At 39.1% G+C, this 22,167-nt stretch overlaps 2 protein-coding genes across 2 annotated transcripts; one reads left to right on the top strand and one right to left on the bottom strand.

The window, feature by feature from the left end:
• Positions 1-12,544: 12,544 nt before the first annotated feature.
• On the top strand, positions 12,545-15,022 carry LOC130094927 (uncharacterized). The gene is made up of 4 exons (XM_056261522.1): positions 12,545-12,983; positions 13,187-13,377; positions 14,463-14,556; positions 14,649-15,022. Exons 1-4 carry the CDS (start codon positions 12,724-12,726, stop codon positions 14,821-14,823), a joined length of 720 nt encoding a protein of 239 aa, XP_056117497.1. The 5' UTR covers positions 12,545-12,723; the 3' UTR covers positions 14,824-15,022.
• Positions 15,023-15,636: 614 nt separating this feature from the next.
• Positions 15,637-17,436, bottom strand: LOC130095049 (uncharacterized). Its single transcript, XM_056261699.1, has 5 exons — positions 17,227-17,436; positions 17,029-17,157; positions 16,415-16,608; positions 16,089-16,236; positions 15,637-15,861 (listed from the first exon to the last, which is right to left on the bottom strand). Exons 1-5 carry the CDS (start codon positions 17,434-17,436, stop codon positions 15,637-15,639), a joined length of 906 nt encoding a protein of 301 aa, XP_056117674.1.
• Between the last annotated feature and the right edge of the window lie 4,731 nt (positions 17,437-22,167).

The following is a 22,167-nucleotide window of genomic DNA, read 5'->3' as shown; positions in this document are numbered from 1 at the left end:
GGGCTGGAAAGCCTCAGTGGTTCAGGAAGCCTCATTTGGCCATCACTACAGGCAAAATGGCAAACACAACACTCTAAATATGACTATGAACGACTAACAGGCAAGACTAACAAAGAACTTCTGGTAGGGTATGACTAACGATCGACCAGGACAGACTGAACAGGAAGGAACTAAATACAAGCACAAATGAACACTAACGAAGTGAAGACAGGTGACACAGATGATCATGACGAGAAACAGGTGGCTAATGAGGAAGTGAGTTCAGGTGAGGAGACAAGCGGGATCCTGGGAAGTGTAGTGATGACAAAGACAGAAGGTGCAGACGGTGACTGTAGCCGCGTTTCCATTACAGATTTGCGCAAAACTTTTGCGATTTTTTCTAAATATCGATAAAAAACTATTGCGAAATGACGGCGTTTCCATTAACCGATGTTATGCGACTTTGGACGTTTGTAGGTGTATAGCACATGTGAATAGACGTGCAGCCACCGCACTAGACATTATTATTATTTATGGAAGGAGATGTGGTGTGTTATCCAAGCATTAATGGTAAGGAAATACCCTAATACTGTGAACGGCACAGCTGTTTCTGTGTGTTTCTCCCTCATTTCTGCTCCAAGGTCTTGATTGTGGCATTTCTTTGAGGTTTAGAATCCAGTATTCCTGGAATTCTTTTTCCTTTTATGAATTTAATAAAGAACTTTGTCTCGTATTCTGTCCAAACGGTCCGTGTACTTTTGCGTCCATTTATTTTTCCTTTTTTAACCCGTAGCCTAATTGAAAAACGAAAAATGAACGGTTGTTGTATTTTTAAAGCGCAAAGTTGAACAACAAATTTTCAATTTGAACTGTAGCCTACTACACATCAAATGCTACGCAAAAAAATAAATATAGACGAATTTTCAGATTTTTGTTTATGACTTTTTGCCCCTTTATTAAACATTTAAAATATTCACAAATTAATATGAAAAAAATGTTGATTTTACTGGTTTTCTAAGGCCAAATTAGAAACCGATGATATTTTTCCCGCAGTGCTAAATAAGAAGAGCCATGTCTCTGGAACCATAGCCGACAGAGAGGTGATTTATAGGTGATTATAGGCTAATGATAATAAATGTGTCTGAAAAAATAACGAGGCATTTTAATTGTTTATTAATAAACTAGTGTTAGTGCCGACTGCAAACATATTTTCATCTCCACTGTAAAGCGGATGCGCCTTTAGAGAGAAATGCACCTTTCATACGGATTACATAATCAGAAGGTATTTGCTTTCGATTTGAATTTGTTCGTTTAAAAGTGGACATTTCAAGCTTTAGCCTACATAGGCTATATTTTGTTTCAGTTCATTTCTGAGACATGTTCCAGTTCACGGAGATCATGAAAGCGCGCCTGATTGTTTTCTTTTATTTTGCAAAAGAAGAACGTTTTCTTGTTATTGTGAGTTTACACAAATAAAAGTAGTTGCGGATTATGTATTATTATTTTCTGTATGACCATAAATGATAGAGTATTTTAAGTTCTTTCCACTGTTGACAGGAAAATGCAAGTGTTCGCGTCCGCGCCTCCGTCATGCAGTGCGCTCCACACTCCGCACAAACACTTGGATAGGCTATACGTCAAAATCTTGTGTTTATTTGTGATAATCTTAGCCCTGTATTATTATTGTCTAACCTGTATTATGAATGACATTTGACGAATTTCTTTGTTCCTTTTTTGGATAAAAGCGTCTTCTAAATATGTAGCCTAATAAATGTAATAGGCTAATAATAATTATTATTATTATTTGCGTTTATAACTATAAATGACTGCACTTAAGACAGTAATATGTTTATCATAAAATAATTGATGAATGTATTATTTTTATATAACCTTTTACAGTTTTGGAAAATGAGTTTGTGTTATATTTCTTTTTTTGTATGAGAAGTCTTTTTTTTGCTATTCTATTATAGCCTACTGAGCTTTTTCCGATCGAGGGAACAGTTTGTACTCAACCATGAGTAGGCCTACGGTTTATAAACTTGAGGGGACGGATTGCAAAACCGTCGCCACAGATTTTTTTTCATTTAGGCTATTTTATTTTTTTCACAGACGCTCCATATTATCTAAATGTTCCGGGTCAAAATGAAATGCAGAAATCAAATTTCGCAAAGTTGTAGGCCTATGTCAATTAGGCCTATTTGATTTTCAATTAAATAAGCAATAGGCTATATAAGGAAAATAAGTTTGTATGTGAATATTTTTTCACCAGTCTCAAAACTAATAAAGAAGAAAGCATGTTTTTCGTTTTTCATACGAGTTAAAGGAAAAACGAATGGAGGCAATAGCCTACACGGACCCCAAACACACGCGCCTTCTAAGTCAGGTGACTGTAATTGCGCAAAAACTGTTTCCATTGCAGTTTTGCGAAATATTCCTTTTTCGAATTGCCTGAAAAACCACCTCATGCGAGCGTAAAAACTTTTTTGCGATAAATGGGAGTTTTTGCGAAATTGACGTGTTTCCATTGAGCGTATTTTTAATGCGCAATTTCAATTTGCGCAATTTGAAGGGTAATGGAAACGCGGCTAGTGACAGATTGATACCTTTAGGGCCAAACGGTTTTGTTGTTTAATGGATTTCCAGTATTGCAAACATTTCAAGTTCCAAAACTATTATAAAACATATGAAATGCTAATTCCAAAAACAGAACCTTGAGCAATGAAAGGGGTATTTCTATGAACATTTCACTATTTAGTTTGATATCGTGTTTTTCCTACATTTTCCTAAATTGAACAATTACATCTGTAAACTTTTTAATATACATTAAATAATGATATTTTAATCATTATGTACTGTTTAATAAGTTAAACATTAACAAACACATTATCTCATATTTCTAGATATTTGAATATATATTGACTAATGATGTGTTAAGCATTACATAATAATTGTTAATGATTTATTAATGAAAGTCATTATAAAGTGTATAAAAAAACAGTGGCTGATGGCTTTAGATGAAAGCGTGGGCAGAATGGAATGATTTCCTCAAATTTAATGCAGGATTTATGGAATGATTCCCATCTTTGCAACTTGTGTTACACACTGCCAGTTTGGCTTGCCACACAATGAGATGTGCTATTAGACTGAAACACCTCTAGACTCGTCTTTCCAGATTCTGAGTTCAGTTTCACTATTAACCTTTAGAAAAGCATACAAGCCTTTGGAATAAAAAGTGAAAGGAAAGATGAAACAAACGTGTAGAACAGGTTTGAACTGCTCTTCTGATTAAGAGGATGATGTTTAAACTAGACTCAGACATGAAGATGATGAAATAATAACACTTTCTCTCTGGATGGAAAAGCACTGGTGTAAAGCACATGTTGACCTGCACAGTTTCTATTCTCAGCTCTGTTTCCATTTCGTTCACCACAGTCATTTTCAACATGCTCTTGTTGTGGCAAAAATTTCTTAAACATCATCACTGTCTTTTAAAGTAATTTATTATCTTGCAAGAGAAGGTCAGACAGAGTGTAAGACCAGGAGGAGGAGCTGTGCGACTCCTTTTATATTCGTTACCAAGGTCTCCTTCAGCTGTTGCTTTTCCTAGTAGTTTTCCACTAACTTGGGCACACTTTTGCTGACACTGGGACCAACAAATTTAGATGCATCTTGACCTCTGAGGTCAGAAGGTCCCTCTTCAGCTATCCCCATCCTGTCTCACTCTGCACGAATACAGGTATACAAACATACATACATTTCCTGTTCACATATCACACTACAAACAATATAAACATGTGACTCACATTCCTTTGTAATATCTACTGAAGATCAATGAAAATAAAAAAAATTCCATTACACTTTCTAAAAATGGCTGGGTGAAAACGATTCCAGCTGACAGCCGATCGCTCGGTAAACTGGGCAGAGCACGTATTGGCTTAAACTAACCCTGCATGTTGGAGGCCTCCGGTTATGACGTGCAGCTGATAAGTCGCACGAATTGGGCTCGCTGCTAAATACTGTATATACGAAAAATTCTTCAGAAAGACCCGAAATCGTATACAAGTGTTTGAAAACCACTTAAAAACTTTGCGGGACGAAATGCCACCCATTCGAAGCAGTCTGTGCAGACTGAGGAGGAAAACCTGGCGTCGGCTAGCAAAAAGCTAGCTGAGGCACAGTGCAAATTTAACGTGGCTACAAACGATGACATCCTCAGCGCAAATCAGTCTTTGAAATCGGACTTTACAAAAAAATCTACTGACATGCTAGAAGCAATAAATTACAAAATCCGACTTACTGTCACAATTGCAAAGAATAGGAGAGGCAGAAGAGAGAATCTCACAAACTGAAGAGGACGTTTCAGCCCTCCAACACAAAGTTAAAAAACTTAAAGAAACAACAGAATTTCTACGGAACAAAGTACAGGACCTGGATGACCGCTGAAGGCGTTCTAACTTGAGACTAGTTGGCCTGCCTGCCCGAGAAAATAGAAGGATCTAAAATGTGCGGTTTCATTGAAGGTTTCACTTGCTTCCCAAGGTCCTGAATGACAGTTCCATACCTGTCACTGAACGAGCGCATCGGGTAGGACGAGCTAACCCAAATCGCCCGACGACTCCCAAGAATCCGTGATGAAGTTCTTGAACTACCAGGATAAGGAGAAGGCCTTGAGAGCAGCTATAAAACTGAAGGAATTGCGTTACGAAGGACAACGGATCAGCCTGTTCCCGGATCTATCAGCCGAGATGCATCAGGGCCAACGGCAGTTTATTTTTGATCACTTTATTTTTATTTTTTCTCTCTGAAGTATGTTTGGACACAGCTATATGTGTTCATTATTTATATATGGTGGAGGAGTGTCGGAGACGGGGGTGGCGTGCACAGTGCTTGCCCCTCGAGGTTGGGGGAAGGGGCTTTGCAGGAAAGTCACTCTGCAGGGCCTACAGCCTCCTGCGAATCACAGGAGCCCGCAAGAGAAGAGCCATTAGTGCAGCTTCAGAGGCTGCGGAAAAAGCCTCACGATGGCTGTGGATCAGGAGGGACAAACAGTGGGCGAATGCTTCTTGGACACAGGCCGGGAACTGATCGCTCCCGGTCGGGTTGCTTGCGTGAGGGGGTCTGAAGTTGAAAGACCCGAAACCCCCTATGACCCCAGGTACTATCACTGATGATGTGTCCAAGAGTGCATCACAAGGTGTATTTAACAATCATATATATATATATATGTGTGTGTGTGTGTGTGTATTTTGTAAATTTTAAATCGCAATTTTAACCAGAAAATCTCAAATGTATTCCCAAAATCGTAAAGTCCTATAGTTTCTCTTGATATCAATTTAAATGACCTAAAAAAAATTCACAAACCATGCATAAATGTCATTATCTCAAATCTACAAACTTTTACATATATGCTGCTGACATATTATTGTAGCAGAGTTTGTGCTGAATACAGTCTAATCGGACTTTAGTCATGAAAATGTCACAAGTAACAGAAATAAGCACAAATGTCAGAGCATGTCAGAACACCTCCAGGGCCCAGAAAACACATCAGACCCCAGAGGGATAATGTTTTCACAGCCGAGGGTCGCAACGACAGCCCTGGCTTCTGTGCTCAATTCTGCACATACACAGTAATGGAAAATGACACAAAACAAATCATTTCTGTAGTAAACATCGACAAGCGAGAGACTGAAAAATAATTTCAGTCAATATTAGGGATGCACTGAATCCAGGTTTCGGCCGAATATCGGGCTTTTTGACGGAGTTCGGTTTCTGCCGAACCTTAGAATTTTTTTCCACCAAACCGAACCCTAGGCTTGCACTACGCGCGCTGCGCTGGTCGACGTCACGCCGCCGTTGATTACAGGAAGGTGTTTGCGTAGGTGGACCGTCCGAATGCTGTGAGAAAGTGAAAATGTAACTCGTGAGCAGAAAAAGTGTTGTTTGGCTGTACTTTCAGTCCAAAGAAGGCGATTCAAGTCGAGCTACATGTTCAATTTGCAATGCCGATTTGTCTTGTGTAGGCAAGGACCCTAAACAATACACAACATCGCCGCTGTTAAAACATTTGCGTATGAAACATCTGAAAGAATACGAGTTGTGCATGAAGGAATCTACAGAAGCAGCCAAAATGCAGCAACTGAAAAATGAAAAATACACTGCTGTGGGCGTTGTTTACTTCATTAATGTGTTTACTGTGTTAATGGACTAAGGATGGGAGTAGGATTCGGTATTTGGTTTCGGATTCGGCAGAATCTTAACCAGTGGATTCGGTATTCGGCCGAACCCCAAAAATCTGTATTCGGTGCATCCCTAGTCAATATGGAGAAGGAAGGCTTCATAAGAAGTTTTGACAAGCTTCAACAGGAGGTGAAACTGACCGAAATCTGCACGGATGCTCACATCCAGATATCGGCTCTCTTCAGTAAATCTATTTATTTTCCTTTACTCATTGACCTTAACTCTCAGCTGAAGTTTGAAGTTTCAGTCTGTGGTATAGCTAAAGAACCTCAACACTTTGAAGATCAATGACAACCACATATTTAGCATTTGAATAGGGCATTGTACTGCCACAGTGTGAAACGTGTTATATACATAAACTTGCCTGGGCTGACCATAGTTAGCACTTGAATAGCACTTGTAAACCTTTCTTTAGATGTGCTCATCCAATAATTTCAGTAATGACATTGCTGTTTGTTTTTGATCTTTTGTGTTATAGATCCTAACAGAGGGGAATATAAGGATAGCGGAGTTCATCACACGTTAGACGTGGCATGGATCAAAGAACCTAGGGAAGAAGATGCAGTCAGTGAGTGATTTTTATATAAATGTAGTCTTCATATTTAATGAAACCCCCATAATGTTTATACTCTTTATTTTGTTTTCTAAAAGCAGATCTGCAAAAGGTTTGCTCTATTATTTTACAGTGGAAGAGGGACATCTGCAACCATTTCTGGTACTGCTGCAAGGTCACTGATAACTACGATGACTTCTTTGTGAGTAGATATTCACTTATACTGAGTAAGGTGACCGTATCTCGAAAGTTATGTGTTGGACATTTATGTGTTTGCAAATGAAATATTTCATTTTAAGACTAGTTTATCCATCATAACTTCATGCCATGGTCTTTTCTGCCTTAGTCTATGTGGATTGGTGTTTTGCACCATGTCACCGGTGAGCACGTGTGGGCCCTTGATGCTTGCCAACATGGTCCCTTGGCCGATGACCGGGAAAAGGAATGGATTCCGAAGGTATCTGTGGCTCATGATGCTTTGTCATTTCATTTCATTTCATTTCATTTCATTTCATTTTTCTCATTTAATGGCAGCTAATCTTCCTGGGGTCCTCTTTAAAATATTCACAACATAAAATTATACAAAGCAATAACAACACAAATTACAATCAAAAAGAATTCAAACATTGCAATTACATACAAAATATTACCAAATAAAATAACATGACAATTTCCAGCTTTCACGAGGTCATTTGGAGCAATTCCTGGGTTACTGTCCTCTTAAATTTATATTTGTTCTGAATTCTGCGTGATGAGACAGAGAGTCGATTCCAAATAGATATTGCTCTATAAAGTGATGTGCGTTTCAGAAAATTTGTCCTGGGAAGCGAAAGTTTTATGTCACCGCCTAATGCCTGCCTGGTGGCATATAGGTGTCTACTTCCTACAAAAACAATCTGCTCAGAGTGAAACTGTGGCTGTTTCATAAAAACTGCATTCCACAATATTAAAATTAATCGTAGTTTAATTTTTGTCTTCAACTGTGAGCCAAGAAAGGCATTTATGCATCAGGACCACGTTAGTGTCAAGAGAGCACTGGAGGACAGTCCTCGCTCCCCTTTTTTGTGCCACTTGAAGCTTACGAAGGTCTTTTTGTGATGCAGACGACCATATAATTGGACAGTTTTCTAAATGGCACAAAACAAGAGACTGAACAACCTGTTTAGCAATGGACATAGGAATATATGACATACATTTTCTGGACATTGCAATACCATTCCCCATTTTAACTATCATTCCATCAATATGAGCTGACCAAGACAAGTAAGAATCCAAGGTGACTCCCAGTAACCTGGCTTGCATCACCTGTCTTAGCTGCAGCACATTGACTGACAAGTTCAGAGTGGGCTGGGTAATTAGTTTTGATCTTTTCCAGAATATCATAGATGTTGATTTGTCTACATTTAAAACTAATTTGTTATCTTTTACCCACTTGCTTATATTCTGCAAATCATGATTTAATAGATTTGAGACATATTGAGGAGTTTCTCCAGAACAGTACAGTGTGGAATCATCTGCATACATAACAACAGTTGAATGTTTCACAAAAAAAGGTAAATCATTTGTAAAGATCAAGCAAAGGCCCAAGGCAACTACCCTGGGGCACTTCACAATGTATTGTCTTAGTAGATGAATATTGACCATTAAAGAACACCCGCTGCTTCCTATTGGATAGGTAACTCCCCATCCATGACAGAGACGAAGGTGTAAAGCCATAGCATTCTAATTTTTGAAGCAGTATTTTATGATCTATCAGGTCAAATGCTGCACTGAAATCCAACATCACTGCTCCTACTAATCTGTTTGCATCGATTTCTTGTAACCAGTTATCGGTCGTATGAGTTAAAGCAGTACATGTGGAGTGACCCTTTCGATATGCATGCTGGTACTTGGTGATCAGCCCATTAGAAACAAAATATTCATAAACTTGCTCAAACGCAATCTTTTCCATAACTTTGCTGAGTAAAGGTAATAGACTGATAGGTTGGCTGTTCTGTCCTGTAAATGTGGCTCTTTTATTTTTAGGCAGTGGTATAATTTTAGCCTCCTTCCATTTCTCTGGAAATTTGCCCCGCAACAAACTTAAATTGACCAAATGAGCAATAGGAAAAGACAGAGCTTCAGCTGCCACCCTGATAAGCCTGGAGTCCAAATGGTCCATGCCTGATGCCTTTCCATCAGGAAGAGCTGCAAGAATTTTTTCAACAGAACCTCTGTCAACTTGACTGAATGAGAAAGTGACAGAATGGTTCTTCTCACTCATTATCTTACTTAATATTGCATCATAAGATGCTGAGATATTTGGACACATACCGGATCGAAATTTCTCTACCTTACTAATAAAATAATTGTTGAAATAATTAGCAATTCCCTCTGGATCTGTAATGAACACTTGTTCATCATTTTCAACATATGAAGCAGCTGAGTGCTTACTCCTGCCCATTATTTGATTTAAAGTGTTCCATAGTTTTTTACCATCATTTTTTGCTTCATTAATCTTTTCCTGGAAGTACTCTTTTTTCTTCTTTCTATTCATTTTGACTACTTTATTTCTAAGAGTTCGGTATTGTTTTTGATCAAATAGTTCGCAAGAAATATTAGCTTTTGTTTTAGCGTTATCTCTAGACATCATTACATTTTTAAGATTTTTGTCCAACCAAGGGGCACTTTTATTTCTCACAGCTCTTTTTCTGAGAGGAGTATGCTTGTCCACTATTTTCATTAGTATGTCCATAAACCTATTAAGGGCTAAGTCAGGGTCACGATCTTCACACACTTCTGACCAGTCCACACCTTGAATTTCACCCACATACTGCTCTTGGTTGAAATATCTATAAGTTCTTTTATGAATTATTTTACAGCCACCTTTAGGCAATTTAGTTTTCCTTGTGACTCCTATGATATTATGGTCACTACAACCAGTGGGCACAGAAGACTGCTTTGGAACATTGTTCAAAAACGTTTGTAAATATATGATCTATACATGTTGCAGATAACACCAATGTACTGGTAACAACCTTAGTGGGTTGGATTATGATTTGTTTTAGGCCACATATTGTAGCTGTAGATTTAAGCTTCTTATACATTGGACAGTTTGGTGTCAGCCAGTCAATGTTAAAATCACCCAAAATAAATATCTCTCTGTTTTGATCACAAACAGCATCAAACATTTCACATATGTCATCCTAATACTGAGTATTAGCACTGGGAGGTCTGTATACACACCCAACTAAGATAGGCTTTATGTGAGGTATATGAACTTATGAACTTGTCAGACGTATAGTAGTAGTTTATTTGAACGTGTAAATAAAAACAAGAAAGAATATATATATATATAGATAGATATAGATATACATACATACATACATATATATAATACAATTAATATCACAGATAAATAAGGACATGGACTTATCAGCACAAGCTTCCAAAATTATTGTAAGTATTTCAAATAAGAAATTCCCATGTTAAAAAAGGAGTAGGAAGAAGTTCAAAAACCAACTTTTCTGGTGGTCCGTGTACTTTTCCGTTCATTCATTATTCTATTTTGGATGTGAAATGAAATTCTGGAAAAGGTGTCAGTTTGGTTTTCTGATTCATATGAAAAAGAGGAAAAAAAAAACAGAAATGGCTTTATTTTGCTTTCATAATACATTGTAGTTATATAATGTTTAAAACTATAATACAAAATAACTAATAGGTAATAAAACATTTATTTTGTAGTTTTTGACTTTTTAATTTTCTGACACCTGTTTTGACCCGGAAGTGGCTGAACTGCTTTAATCGAACTCAATCGTTCTGAGATCGTAGCCAAACTGCTTGAAGTGTTGTGAGCTTGCTACCATGGACCATTATATTCTCTTTAAAGAAAACAAAAGGGTCAATATGAGAGAGGATGATATGACGCAGGCAGGGGCGGATCTAGAAAAATATTTATGGGGTGGCAAGAGGGGGGCAGGAATTTTTGAGGAGTGGCAACATGGCAGACGTATATATACTGAATTTAATCACAGTTAACACAGTTTGATGAGAAATCGTATGTATACACACTACAAAAGGGCATTATTTGTATCTGTTTTGAGGGGGGGGGGGGGGGGGGGGGGTTTGGGGTCACCTGTGAGTACAGGGCTGGACTGGGACAAAAAATCGGCCCGGGCATTTTGGCCCAGACTGGCCCACTACATATAATTATAAGCACAACCGAACTTTGCACTCCCTTGAATATGTATACCAACTCCTATAAAAACCACTGAGTAAGAGTTAACAGATGAAATAACTACTAAGTTGAACTATATACTCCACAGTGATGAATCCTAAAACAAGCTATAAGCTGCATTGGGATAGCAATACCGGTTTTTCCCATTGGATTTTGGTAAATCTGTGGTGAGTGTACCTCTGTCCCTCTAGGGGGGTTCGAAGGCATGCTCCCCCGTAAGAAAATGTTGTGCTTTTTAATGTTAAATTCATCAATCTGGTGCTCTTTGAGAGTTCAAAATAAAGAGCTCCAACCCATATTAAGTGTGCAAATTGAACAAAGAAAAACTCAAAACTCTTTTTAGTTGTGATATGGTGTCTGTCTAAATTACACTACTATATAATAATAGTTATAATAATATGGCCAGTCCAGCCCTGTGTGAGTATAAAGGCAGGGGTGCGTTTAACTTTTGGAGCCAAGGTGTGCCGACCTTTTTTCCCTTTTTTATATATATTATTTTGTTGAGCACCCAACAAGAATCAATTATATCATTTAAATACTACTAAGATCCATATTACTATCACACGAGCCAATGGCAATTAAATGCACGGATGCATAACGTTAGTCAGATTAATGAATGAAATACAACTGTTCACGAACAGAAGATTGTATTGGACTCATGCTGCATACAGTACATATGCAATGACAATTATGCCTACTGTAAATATAGAGTTACAACTACGATTAGAGTTGTTAAATAAAATACCCTGTGAACATTCACACGTTTGCTTTATGATAGGCTAAAATTTATCTCCATAAATATTAAATAATATTTTCTTAATTCTGCGCATGTATTTTTACTTACATCAATTGCTCGATCAATATTATTATCACATATTTTACATTTATATTTTTAACTGTACACAAACAACTTAATATAGCTAAGTTTGTGTATATTTTACACGTAGTAAAATACTGTAGGCTACTGCTTATAAACACCAGACAGATAATGATATATGAAACAGATGTTCTTTACTCATCTCACTTGCACAAAATAAATGCAGTAATATAAAGCATAGAAACGCACAGGTGAAATACACTGAAAATGATATGCATTTAAAAATTTGGTCGGGTTGAAAACTTATCTCTCTGGTAATGGAACTCGGTCGCTGTTGTCTCTTGCTCTCGCTGTCTCCCGCTCTCGCGGTCAGATCACCGGAAGTTTTTGCCGGAAGTATTTGCCCACACAAAAAAGTACGAACGTCAACGGTCGTCATATTATGCACGGAGCGAATTCACTGCAGTCGGACATTGGAGATTTGCGTTCGTAAATTGTCAAATTGGCCAAAACTTTCAATTCGTTGCTGCCAACTGGGGTGGCAGCAGGGGTGGCAAGGCTTTCTTTTAGGGTGGCATTTGCCACCCTATGCCACCCCGGTAGATCCGCCCCTGGACGCAGGACAAAATTGGAAGAATAGGTAATTCCAGGTAATTTTAGATGTAAGACTGTTTAACATTGATTTTTGCTAACATGCTCCAGCTACTGCTGATCTTCACTAGCCGAGCTAGCTTAGGTAACTTAACGTTATGCTAGCTCCTGAAGATCCTGCTGATCTTACATAGCTAGGTTAATAGTTTTAAAATGGATTTTTTACACACTGAAACATTTACGATGGCTATTATGCCCGACTACATGCTAGCAAAACATAACTTTGATTTTTTATTAACAACGTAGGTATCAGCACAAAGCCTTTATTTAATGGATGAGTCGAACATGGCCATATTCCCATCATCGACGGGAAGCTTCAACACCTTTGAGCTAACATCACGTGCTCATTACGAAGTTAACGGAGAAGTTGCAACTGCAGATGCCAGCACAGCACCACCGCCGGCGCCTTCACCAACCCCGTTTGCAGGCGCCACCCAGCGCTTCTCTTTTTCACGCCCAAGTGCTGCTGCTGGTTCACCTGCTGCCTCTGCACCTCCAAGAGCCGTGGAGATGACTCGCTCTTTTCAGAGGTATGTTGAGTTTCATTTATTGTTTTAATTGAACTTGAAAACACTAGGCTACACATATTTTACTCCCAAGATGTCTGGTCATATTGTCTCTCTTCTTTAGTATACTTTTTCTGTGAATATTTGCTAAATGTTATAAGGTTGTGCACAGAATAGACTATAGTTTGTCATATTGTATTTTTTTCACTCTTTTGGATATATTCTAGATCTATATTCATTGCAGACTTGGTGAATGCCAAACTAAGACCAAGCAGAATGGTGGTGATCCGTTTCATGGAGAGTGAGGCCACTGTGCAGGGCATACTCAGCAAAGTCCAAGATGCCCTTGGCAGCTATGACCCGTTAATGCTCACAGACGCACAGGGGAACGAAATTCTTGATTCTGAGGGAACAAGAGGTACAGTAATTTTTTTTTATTTGTTTTGAATTGCAATGTGTAGAGAACTAAACATTTATGCTCATGTTTTCTGTTCTTATCTACAGTGGAATCTGTTTAAATAACCCTTACATGTACATAGAACAAACTCAACAAGGTAAACAGGTTGCCACAACATGTGCACATTAAGGATCCAACTATAGATCTCATCAAAATGGTTTGAATGTTTTTTTTTGTTTTTTTGTTGCTGAATCCTCTTACATAACTGCAGCTATAATTGGCTGGAACCCAATTCCTTAAAGTGGAGATCCAGGCCAGAGAGTTACTTCATTCAAATCTAATTAAAATTCAAAAAAAAAAAAAAAAATCCCTACAAACTAATAATGAAAACACCTCCACAGAACCAGTGGAATCACGTCATACCATCCTTTAACCTTTTAAAAAGTATTTTAATTAAACAAAGTCATATTTCCACTTCCCCATGTTTTCTGTTATCTACAGTCCAAACTATTTAACTAACCCTACACACAGAATAAACTCAACATTGTGCACATTAAAGATCCAACTATAATTTGTATCAAATCAAAAGTTATCAAAATGGTATTAGTGGGTTTTTTTTCCGGCTGAATCCTCATTTTATTATGTATAGCCTATATGCAAAGTCATTTTGCTGCTTTGAGTGTAAAATCCCCTATTTGAAAAGTGTAAAATCCCCTAATTCTGCCAACATTGTGTGAAAGTGCCATAACAAAGTCAATTTTTTTTAATGAAGGTAGAAACAGTGGACATCAAGAATACTTGAAAGAAAAGAGTATGTAACAGACATATTCATGAATGATAGTCTACTATTTGGATTTTGTAAAGCATTTAACTAGTAACCGTTTCCTCAAGCCTCCAAAGACACGCGCATATTACCCAGTGCCAAGAGGAAACACGCTTTGTTTTAAGTGTAAACACTGCTGAAATCATTCTAAACACACTATTAGGTCAATTCTATTTTGTAGAAGGTACAACATTAATGGTCAACACCTCATTTGTATATTATGAATATCCTGTGCATTTCCTATTATTATTGAAAAGTACTAATGACTGTGCCCACCCCACAGGTTCCATCTATTGGAAGCAGAATGCCCGCAAAGTCCTTGCTGTAGCAGAGAACGAATTTGTGGAATTGCAGAGTGGCAAACGAAGAAGATCAAGGTAGCTAACCTTAAATATTAAACAGAGTACTTCATTTAAATTACACAAAACAAATTATCTGACTATGTTAAGTCTTTTTTTTTTCTTTTAAGTCGAAAAGAGGATGAAACTGCAGGCCTGCAGGACATCTATGAAAAGATAGAAGAGGTGATACTTGCTGCCCAGAGTCTTCCGGAGGTGACCTTGACAATTAAAACGCTTTCTGAGCTGGCCATTAGTGAAAGAGTGACATACATCTTGACAGAAGCACAGGCAGAGCACGTGTGAGCTGCTTTCAACTGTACTGTGTGCAAGGGTATGCAGATATTTTACACTTTTAAACTGCTCTATAAAACTGTCAACAAAACCTATAGTGGAGTTTGTTCATTTATCTCTCATGCCTATCTTGCAGGGCCAGTGAGTGAGCCAGTTCTTTCTGCCTGCTGTAAATCCCTCCTAGGATGCAAGGTCTGCATTGACCAGTGGCTTCAAAATGCATCGCAGTGTGTGAAGTGTAGAGAGGAAAACTTCAGAGCCAATGTGATTGTTGTCACCGGTCTGTCTGAGGCATTGTTAGCCTTAAAGGATATCATAAAAGTGGATTAAGTGCTGCATCAGTGGATCTAAGTTTGAGTTACAGTGTTCAGTTAAACGTTGTTTTGTTATAGTGCTACTTAAATGTTTACAGTAATACAACCCTAGGACTGGGATAGTTACATACATAACCTTACTATGCTTGTCTTTTAGTTAAGTTAATAAGATAGATCACTGCATCTTTAAAAGGTGAAAGATTTTTGTTAACTGCGCTGTTGAACAGATCTGCCATGTCAGGGTAAGTTTCAGCAAAAAGACGTTCAACCGTAGCCTTCTCTTCTTCCGTTGAAAAGGGGTCTGTTCCAAATGACGACTCTCTTGTTAAGGTGCCTCCCAGTTCCTCAGCGTAAAGGTTGGCTGCTTCAGGTGCCGGAGGCAGTAAGACCTGTGAGACCTGTTTAGGGCACCCACCCCCTGCAAGTTGATTGGGGACACCTTTTCCTGTAATTGAATTGTTCAGATGAGTACAATACACCCAATAAAGAGTGTCTGGATCATATGTTCTTTTTAAATGGTTTTTAACATACCAGGGATTCTGTGTTCATTCCAGGCATCCACAAGTCTTTTTATACCAAGACAACAAAGTTGACCAGTCAAGTTAGACACACAGTATCTGCTAATGTTACAGTCCATGTCGAGAAGTTCTTGGTCAGTCAGATTGATCAGAGCCTCCTTCAGTGGGTAATTGACCCTGTTGTTTACTTCAGGCCACATCCGCTCAACTTTATGATTCTAGTAAACAACAGACAACCCCATATTTTAATGTGTGTAAGTGAACCATAGCTTCAGGGGGAAACTGTTTTGAAATGGTCAATATCAGATCTATTGGCGTCAGTAAGAAGATGAAGGGGCTCATAGAACTGCCAAAATCCAATCCACAAAAAGTGTTATGGGTGAATGTCTTAATATTGCTAAACATGACATATTTTAAGGTCTACTTACAACTCCAAATGTCTTACCTTTGTTGATGTGGTTTGGCAGTATGGTGGTTTGTCCTGATTGTGCATATGGGAAGCAAGGATTTCCTGAATAAAAAGAGACAAGTAGAATTCCTTGCCGTGGTCGACTCTCACCTGGTCCCACATCCCGTGGTTGACAACAGCCGCCCTGGATTGCAGGTCACATATGGAAGACATTATAATTTATCAGAATTGAGGACTATGTGTCTTTGCCTATGCCACAAAATGGCACTTAAAAGGTAACAACAATACTATTTATGCTTTCAGATGAACAAACAGAATAAATTACTAATACAAATGTGTAGAGTAATAGAACCAAAACAAACCTATAGACTTCCTCATAAATGGTGAGGTTATTCTTCACTGGCATTGTTGCATGAGCCACGACTTTGCTACTGTACCCATCCACTGCAGTAACATGGGTCACCCCAAACATTGCTAATTTTTCGTTTTGATCTAAATGGAGTTTATGACCCATATAGGCAGCATGGTAGGGCACTGGGTTAAAGTTCCGCAGACCCTGTAATGTGAAATGAAACAATTTTGACAAGATTAATCATTTGACAATTTCATAACTGCCACCCACTGTCATTTCACATGGCTAAAACATTTAGTTATGCATGTGCCGTGGTGTTTAACCTGGGGGGAAAGGCCCCCCTGTGGGGTTGTAAAGCCACTTCAGGGGTCATGGATGTTGGGCTTCTGAGATTTTGCCTTTAATATTCAAAAGGCAAGGTAATTCTGTTCTTAAGTGACACTTGTGTTATGTCCTACATAGGTCACCTAATAAGGAGCACTGATACTCCGTTAAACCTAAACTTGTTTAGGCCTATTCAGAGGACAACTTGATAAAGTTTGTTAGCCTCGGTTTGATGCTTCATTGTTTCTTAATTATTTCAGAAAATATTCAAATTAGAGAGTTGGGTATAGCCTAAATTACCCTGCATCTCGCTTCATGGTAGGGTCTTTCAATTCCACATAGAATTCGTCCAACACGATTCTCCGCAGCAAAAACTCCTTTAGTCGCCAGGTAGCCAGTCATCAATTTTCTGCCGAAGGTCGGTCCAGTCTACAGAAGATGAACTAAGTTAAGAAGCCTGTCAACATAAAAGACAACTTGGTTTTTCCTGTGTTTTACCTCGGCAACTGCAGTCGACACATCTACTTCCAACTGCGCATCAGATTTTCCCCGCTTGAGTTTGTGACCATCACAAAATCTTCGCACACTCATCACAGAGCATCCACGTCCCACGCCAATATCTGTAAGGTGCTGTGAAATGTCAGCATGAGTCCCATGCCTTCTCAACATATCACTAATTATATCAGCGTATGCCTCAAGGGAAGCCATGCTAGTCAATTACCTCATCAGATTATTCAAAATGATTAACCCTGCCAGGTCATATAGTTCTTCCAGGTCAACAGCATCACTAGGTGGCCCATCCTTAGGAATTGATTTGAATGAGGTTCTCTCATTTTTGCTTTTTCCCTTTTTATATGAATCCAAATTAATATTCATTTGATCCATAGAAACAAGAAAGGGGTTCATATTTATTTTTTTAAATCCTAAATTATATTAAACAAATCAAATGTTCATTCAATTAGTGACTACAGATTTTAGGAAAATCAAATACCACTTGTTTTTTGTTTTTCATTTCACTTCCAAAAATAGAATAATGAATGAACGAAAAACTACACGGACCCTGGTCCTACCCCCTTTCTCTATGTTTATCCTGGGATACTTCAGGATTTAGCATTAAGCTTTGTATCAGTAGAAAACCAGTACTATTTTCGAATTACCGTGCTTCCCCCCCTCAAATCCCCCTGATATGAGAGAAAAATAAATTTTTAGTCTGGAAAAAATCCTCCGATGATGCAAAAATCGTCATTTTGCGTCATCGGAGGATTTTTGTGCCAGAGCCTAAAGACTACAGCCAGTGTTCCACATGTTTTCACCACGCCCGTATGGGGCGGGATCTTTCGAAGATCTGTTCCGAGAATCTGATGCTCGCGGCTCCCTGTACGAGCCGCAATACAGTGATAAACAGTTGCGGGAGATGGAGGAACAAGAGGCGGCCGGAGCGAGACCTGAGCCCGGCCAGACTCGAGCTGGGGTGGACTGGCGGTGTCACTGCACTCGCTGTGTGCCTATGGAAACAGATATAGAGTCCTATTGCTGTCGCGAATCTCAGCAATGCCATTTTCTTCTGGACGAGATCGCTGAATCCGCAGAGCTTTACACTGTAAAAGTGTTAATATTAATAATTTTTTTTATTAAAAGTTATAACTCACATTGGTTGTGGTTCTTTTTATAAACCTTTAGTGTTACTAGAGTATGGATTAGCCTAGATAATGTATTAGCTTAGAGAAATAGTGATTTCAATTGGAGGAAAACAGTTCATATGCAGAGCTACTAAGCTACTCTGTTGACATGGTCCTGCCTTGCATCATATTTTTAATGTGAAAGTCTAAGTTGTGTTATATACGGCTAGGGTTGCCACCTGTCCCGGTTTTACCGGGATTGTCCTTCTTTTTAATAACCTGTCCCGGGAAATTTATCCACTCTCCCGGGACATTGAATGTCCCGGTTTTCGAAAGGCTACGTGAATATGTATGTTCAACTTACTATTTTCTCACTTGAAATAGCCTATGCATTGTGCACAGAGTGGTCGGTGACTCTCAGGGTGTCTCTTGTGTGTAGAATGCGCTATCATTGGCTCTGGGACGGGTGTGTCATGTGACGCGACGTAGACTACGTCATCTAGCGCGTCTGTCTTGGCAGCTAGCCAGTTACTACAGGCGGCAAATTGAAGAAGTCAAGAAGATTGTACATCGTCAACATCATTTGGTAGTGTTAACATGGGTGGCGAGACGGAGGACGAAGATGACAGTGTGTCAACAAAGACTGACAGGCCAGTAAAAAAGAAAATGAAACGTTCGACATACTTCAATAATGACTGGATGAAAAATGACAATTATTCCACATGGCTAAAGCAAACACCAGGCGATCCACTATATGCTACTTGCTCCGTATGCTCAGTTAAAATTCTGGTTAAACATGAAGGCAAAACTGCTTTGGATGACCATGCTAAAACGAAGAAACATCAGAGTCGCGTTCAAGTAACCAGAAAAACAAAGGCAATTTCATCATTCATGATTTCAAAAAACTCAGAGGACAAAATTACTGTCGCCGAATTAACAGCTACCTATCACGGTGTGCGACATGGCCATAGCTACCTGTCAACTGACTGTGGGAACAAGGTCAGTGCAAAAATATTCAGTGACTCTGATATTGCAACTAAAATGTCTTGTGGCAGGACTAAAAGTGAGGCCTTAATAGAAAATGTGTTGGCACCATTTAGTCAGCAAAGATTAGCAGCAGAGTTGCAGAAAGCGCACTATTTTGCAGTATGTTCTGATGCATCCAATTCTGGGCACACAAAATTGTTTCCCTACACAGTCCAGTATTTCTGTGCATCCGAGGGTGTGAAGTATGGATTGTTAGACTTTTACGACGACTCCAACGAATCTAGTGAAGCCATATTCAAACAAATAGCGTCTATTACTGAGAACAATGGACTTTCAGTCAGCCAGATCAGTGCCTATGGTGCAGATAACGCATCAGTTAATTATGGTCGGCACAACTCAGTTTTTCAGAAACTCAGAGAAGCTAACCCACAAATTGTGAAGGGCAATTGCAAGTGTCACATCATAAACAACACTGTAAAAGCAGCTAATCGTGTCTTTAGTGCTGGAGGGTGTGACGTGGAGGCCTTTGTGCTGAAGGTGTATAGTGAATTCAGTTGTTCTGCTAAAAAAGTGGAATTGCTTAAGGACTTCTGTGAATTTACTAATACAAAATACAGGGAGATTCTGAGGCATGTCCCCACACGCTGGCTGTCTTTGCTGCCAGCGATACAGAGGATTTTAGAGTGTTGGCCAGCTTTAAAGTCTTATTTTGTATCCCTGGGAAAGGAGGACTGCCCAAGTATCATCTGGACATTTGTGTGTGGTGCAAGTGATGCAGAAAATGTAGACTGTACTGTGGCTGAATGTATCCTTGCATTCATGCACAATGTGATGCAAGAATTTGATTCATCTATTAGGGTGCTAGAGAGTGACAGTGCTACTGTGATTGACGTTTACTCTGTGATGAACAGATTGCACAGTCAGCTGATCGCAAGGCGCACAGACAAATTCTATGGCAGTAAAGCAAAACAAATACTGAGGAGCCTTTTACCCCAGCAACAGGAACAGTTCAGGAGCCTGGTGGACAGATTTTTTGAGAAGGCAGTGCTGTATCTTGAGGATAAATTTGACTTCAATGACCAGGTTCTTGCACACATTGGCTGTCTCAGCCTTCATGAAGGACAATCACTCCAATGGTCAGAGTTGGAAGTGTTAGTGGAAAAACTGGCCCTGGATGTTGAAGAAGACAAGCTGTATGGTGATGTAGTCATTCTGAATGAGGTCTTACACACCATTCCAACAGACCTTACCCCAGACAGAAAGTGGGCCTATTTTTTTAGCAAGGCAACTGAATCCACCGAGCTGTTGAAAGTAGTTGCTTTTGTTTTTTCCATACCAGTCAGTAATGCCTATGCAGAAAGAGTGTTCAGTCATATGGAGGATGTTTGGTCCGATAAAAGAAACAGACTGTCAGTTGCAATGGTGAAGTCTGAGCTTCAGGTCAGATTGAATTTCAAATTGTCATGCACTGAATTCAAGACATTCATTGAAGAACAGAAACCACTGATAGCTGCAGCAAAGGGAAACGCCAAGTATAGATGGAAGACTAGGTAAGCTTAGGCCTATCTATTTATGATTTTGTTATTCCAATGTCTGATTGAGACATACTAAATAAAAGTGGCTATAGATGTGGCTAAGGTATGGTAAATGCAAATCTAATGTCATCCCTCTACTTATTTCTTTAGCAAAGAGGGAGCAAAAGCAAGCACGAGCACCAGTATCTAAGCAATCAGGTAAGCTATAAGTTAAGTAAGATAAGTGAGAATACTTGAGATGTTTAAAATATTCACGAGTCACGACTATGCACAATCTTACTGCACAAAGGCCAATTTTGTCTTGTGGGTCTAATGTCTAATGGACATTTTGACTTGTGAGCAAAGCGGTCGATCAGGTCATCGATATGTCCAGGTTTTTTATCAGACATAGGTGGCAACCCTATATACGGCTAGTACATCCCGGTACAACGCAATTTAGCACCATTTCGATGGAAATTTATCAAATAACTCACGATGTATCAAAGCAAGCCTAGTTGTATCCAATTTTCGGATTCTGCCGCCTGTAACCGGTAGGCGTGGTTTGGGAGTGGCCTCGTAAGGGCAGCAAAGCAAGTGCATTCTGGGAGTTGTTGTCTTTCAGCCACATGAGAAAAATTTTTAATTTTCTGCCTTTTCTCAGTCTAGAATGCTTAAATTTCAAAAATAATTTCACATTTCTACTATATAAATGACCAATATTAAAGGGATAGTTCGGCCAAAAATGATATTTAACACATGCATTACTCACGGGTGATGGAAGTCGGCGTACGAGGTAGGACGTAGCGTAGGAACCGTCGTGACGTAGAACGAACGCGCCTGCGCAGCCAGAGAGCAGAGCAAAACAACGTCTACGTCATGACGGTTTCTACGCTGCGTCCTACCTCGTACGCCGACTTCCATCACCCGTGAACGCGCGTCGATCGTTGCCGGAAGTCAGATATTTTCATTTATAAAGTTTTAAATATGTATATTTTTACGACAAAACCGCACGGATTACCCTCAGAAGGACTTCGTTTGTCCCCCTGGAACCGGATGGATTACTTTTGTGAAGGATGTATGCACATTTTGGGACTTGAAGGAGGTGGACCCCATTGCTTCACATTATATCCACTGAAGGGTCTAAGACATTTTCTAAAATAACTGAAAATGTGTTCGTCTGAAATAAGATTGACATATGCATCTCGAACGGCTTGAGGGTGAGTAATGCATGTGTTAAATATCATTTTTGGCCGAACTATCCCTTTAAATACACATTCATCTTCCCAGAGGTGAAGTATCCCTTTAATAAATACAAAACA

This window comes from Rhinichthys klamathensis, unplaced genomic scaffold (assembly GCF_029890125.1).
Source record: "Rhinichthys klamathensis goyatoka isolate OS25496 unplaced genomic scaffold, OSU_Roscu_1.1 h1tg000010l_1, whole genome shotgun sequence".
NCBI lineage: Eukaryota > Metazoa > Chordata > Actinopteri > Cypriniformes > Leuciscidae > Rhinichthys > Rhinichthys klamathensis.
Note: the sequence above shows the minus strand (reverse complement) of the source record. Positions and strands in the feature narration are given on the sequence as shown.

What these genes read in the sequence shown, in the direction of transcription:
- LOC130094927 (XM_056261522.1), top strand. Translation starts at nt 12,724, where the DNA reads ATGGATGAGTCGAACATGGCCATATTCCCATCATCGACGGGAAGCTTC. An exon ending in ATGACTCGCTCTTTTCAGAG is followed by an intron (nt 12,984 to 13,186) that starts GTATGTTGAGTT and finishes GATATATTCTAG; the next exon opens with ATCTATATTCATTGCAGACT. An exon ending in GGCAAACGAAGAAGATCAAG is followed by an intron (nt 14,557 to 14,648) that starts GTAGCTAACCTT and finishes TTTTCTTTTAAG; the next exon opens with TCGAAAAGAGGATGAAACTG.
- LOC130095049 (XM_056261699.1), bottom strand. Translation starts at nt 17,436, where the DNA reads ATGGCTTCCCTTGAGGCATACGCTGATATAATTAGTGATATGTTGAGA. An exon ending in TGTCGACTGCAGTTGCCGAG is followed by an intron (nt 17,158 to 17,226) that starts GTAAAACACAGG and finishes CATCTTCTGTAG; the next exon opens with ACTGGACCGACCTTCGGCAG. An exon ending in ATTTATGAGGAAGTCTATAG is followed by an intron (nt 16,237 to 16,414) that starts GTTTGTTTTGGT and finishes CCTGCAATCCAG; the next exon opens with GGCGGCTGTTGTCAACCACG.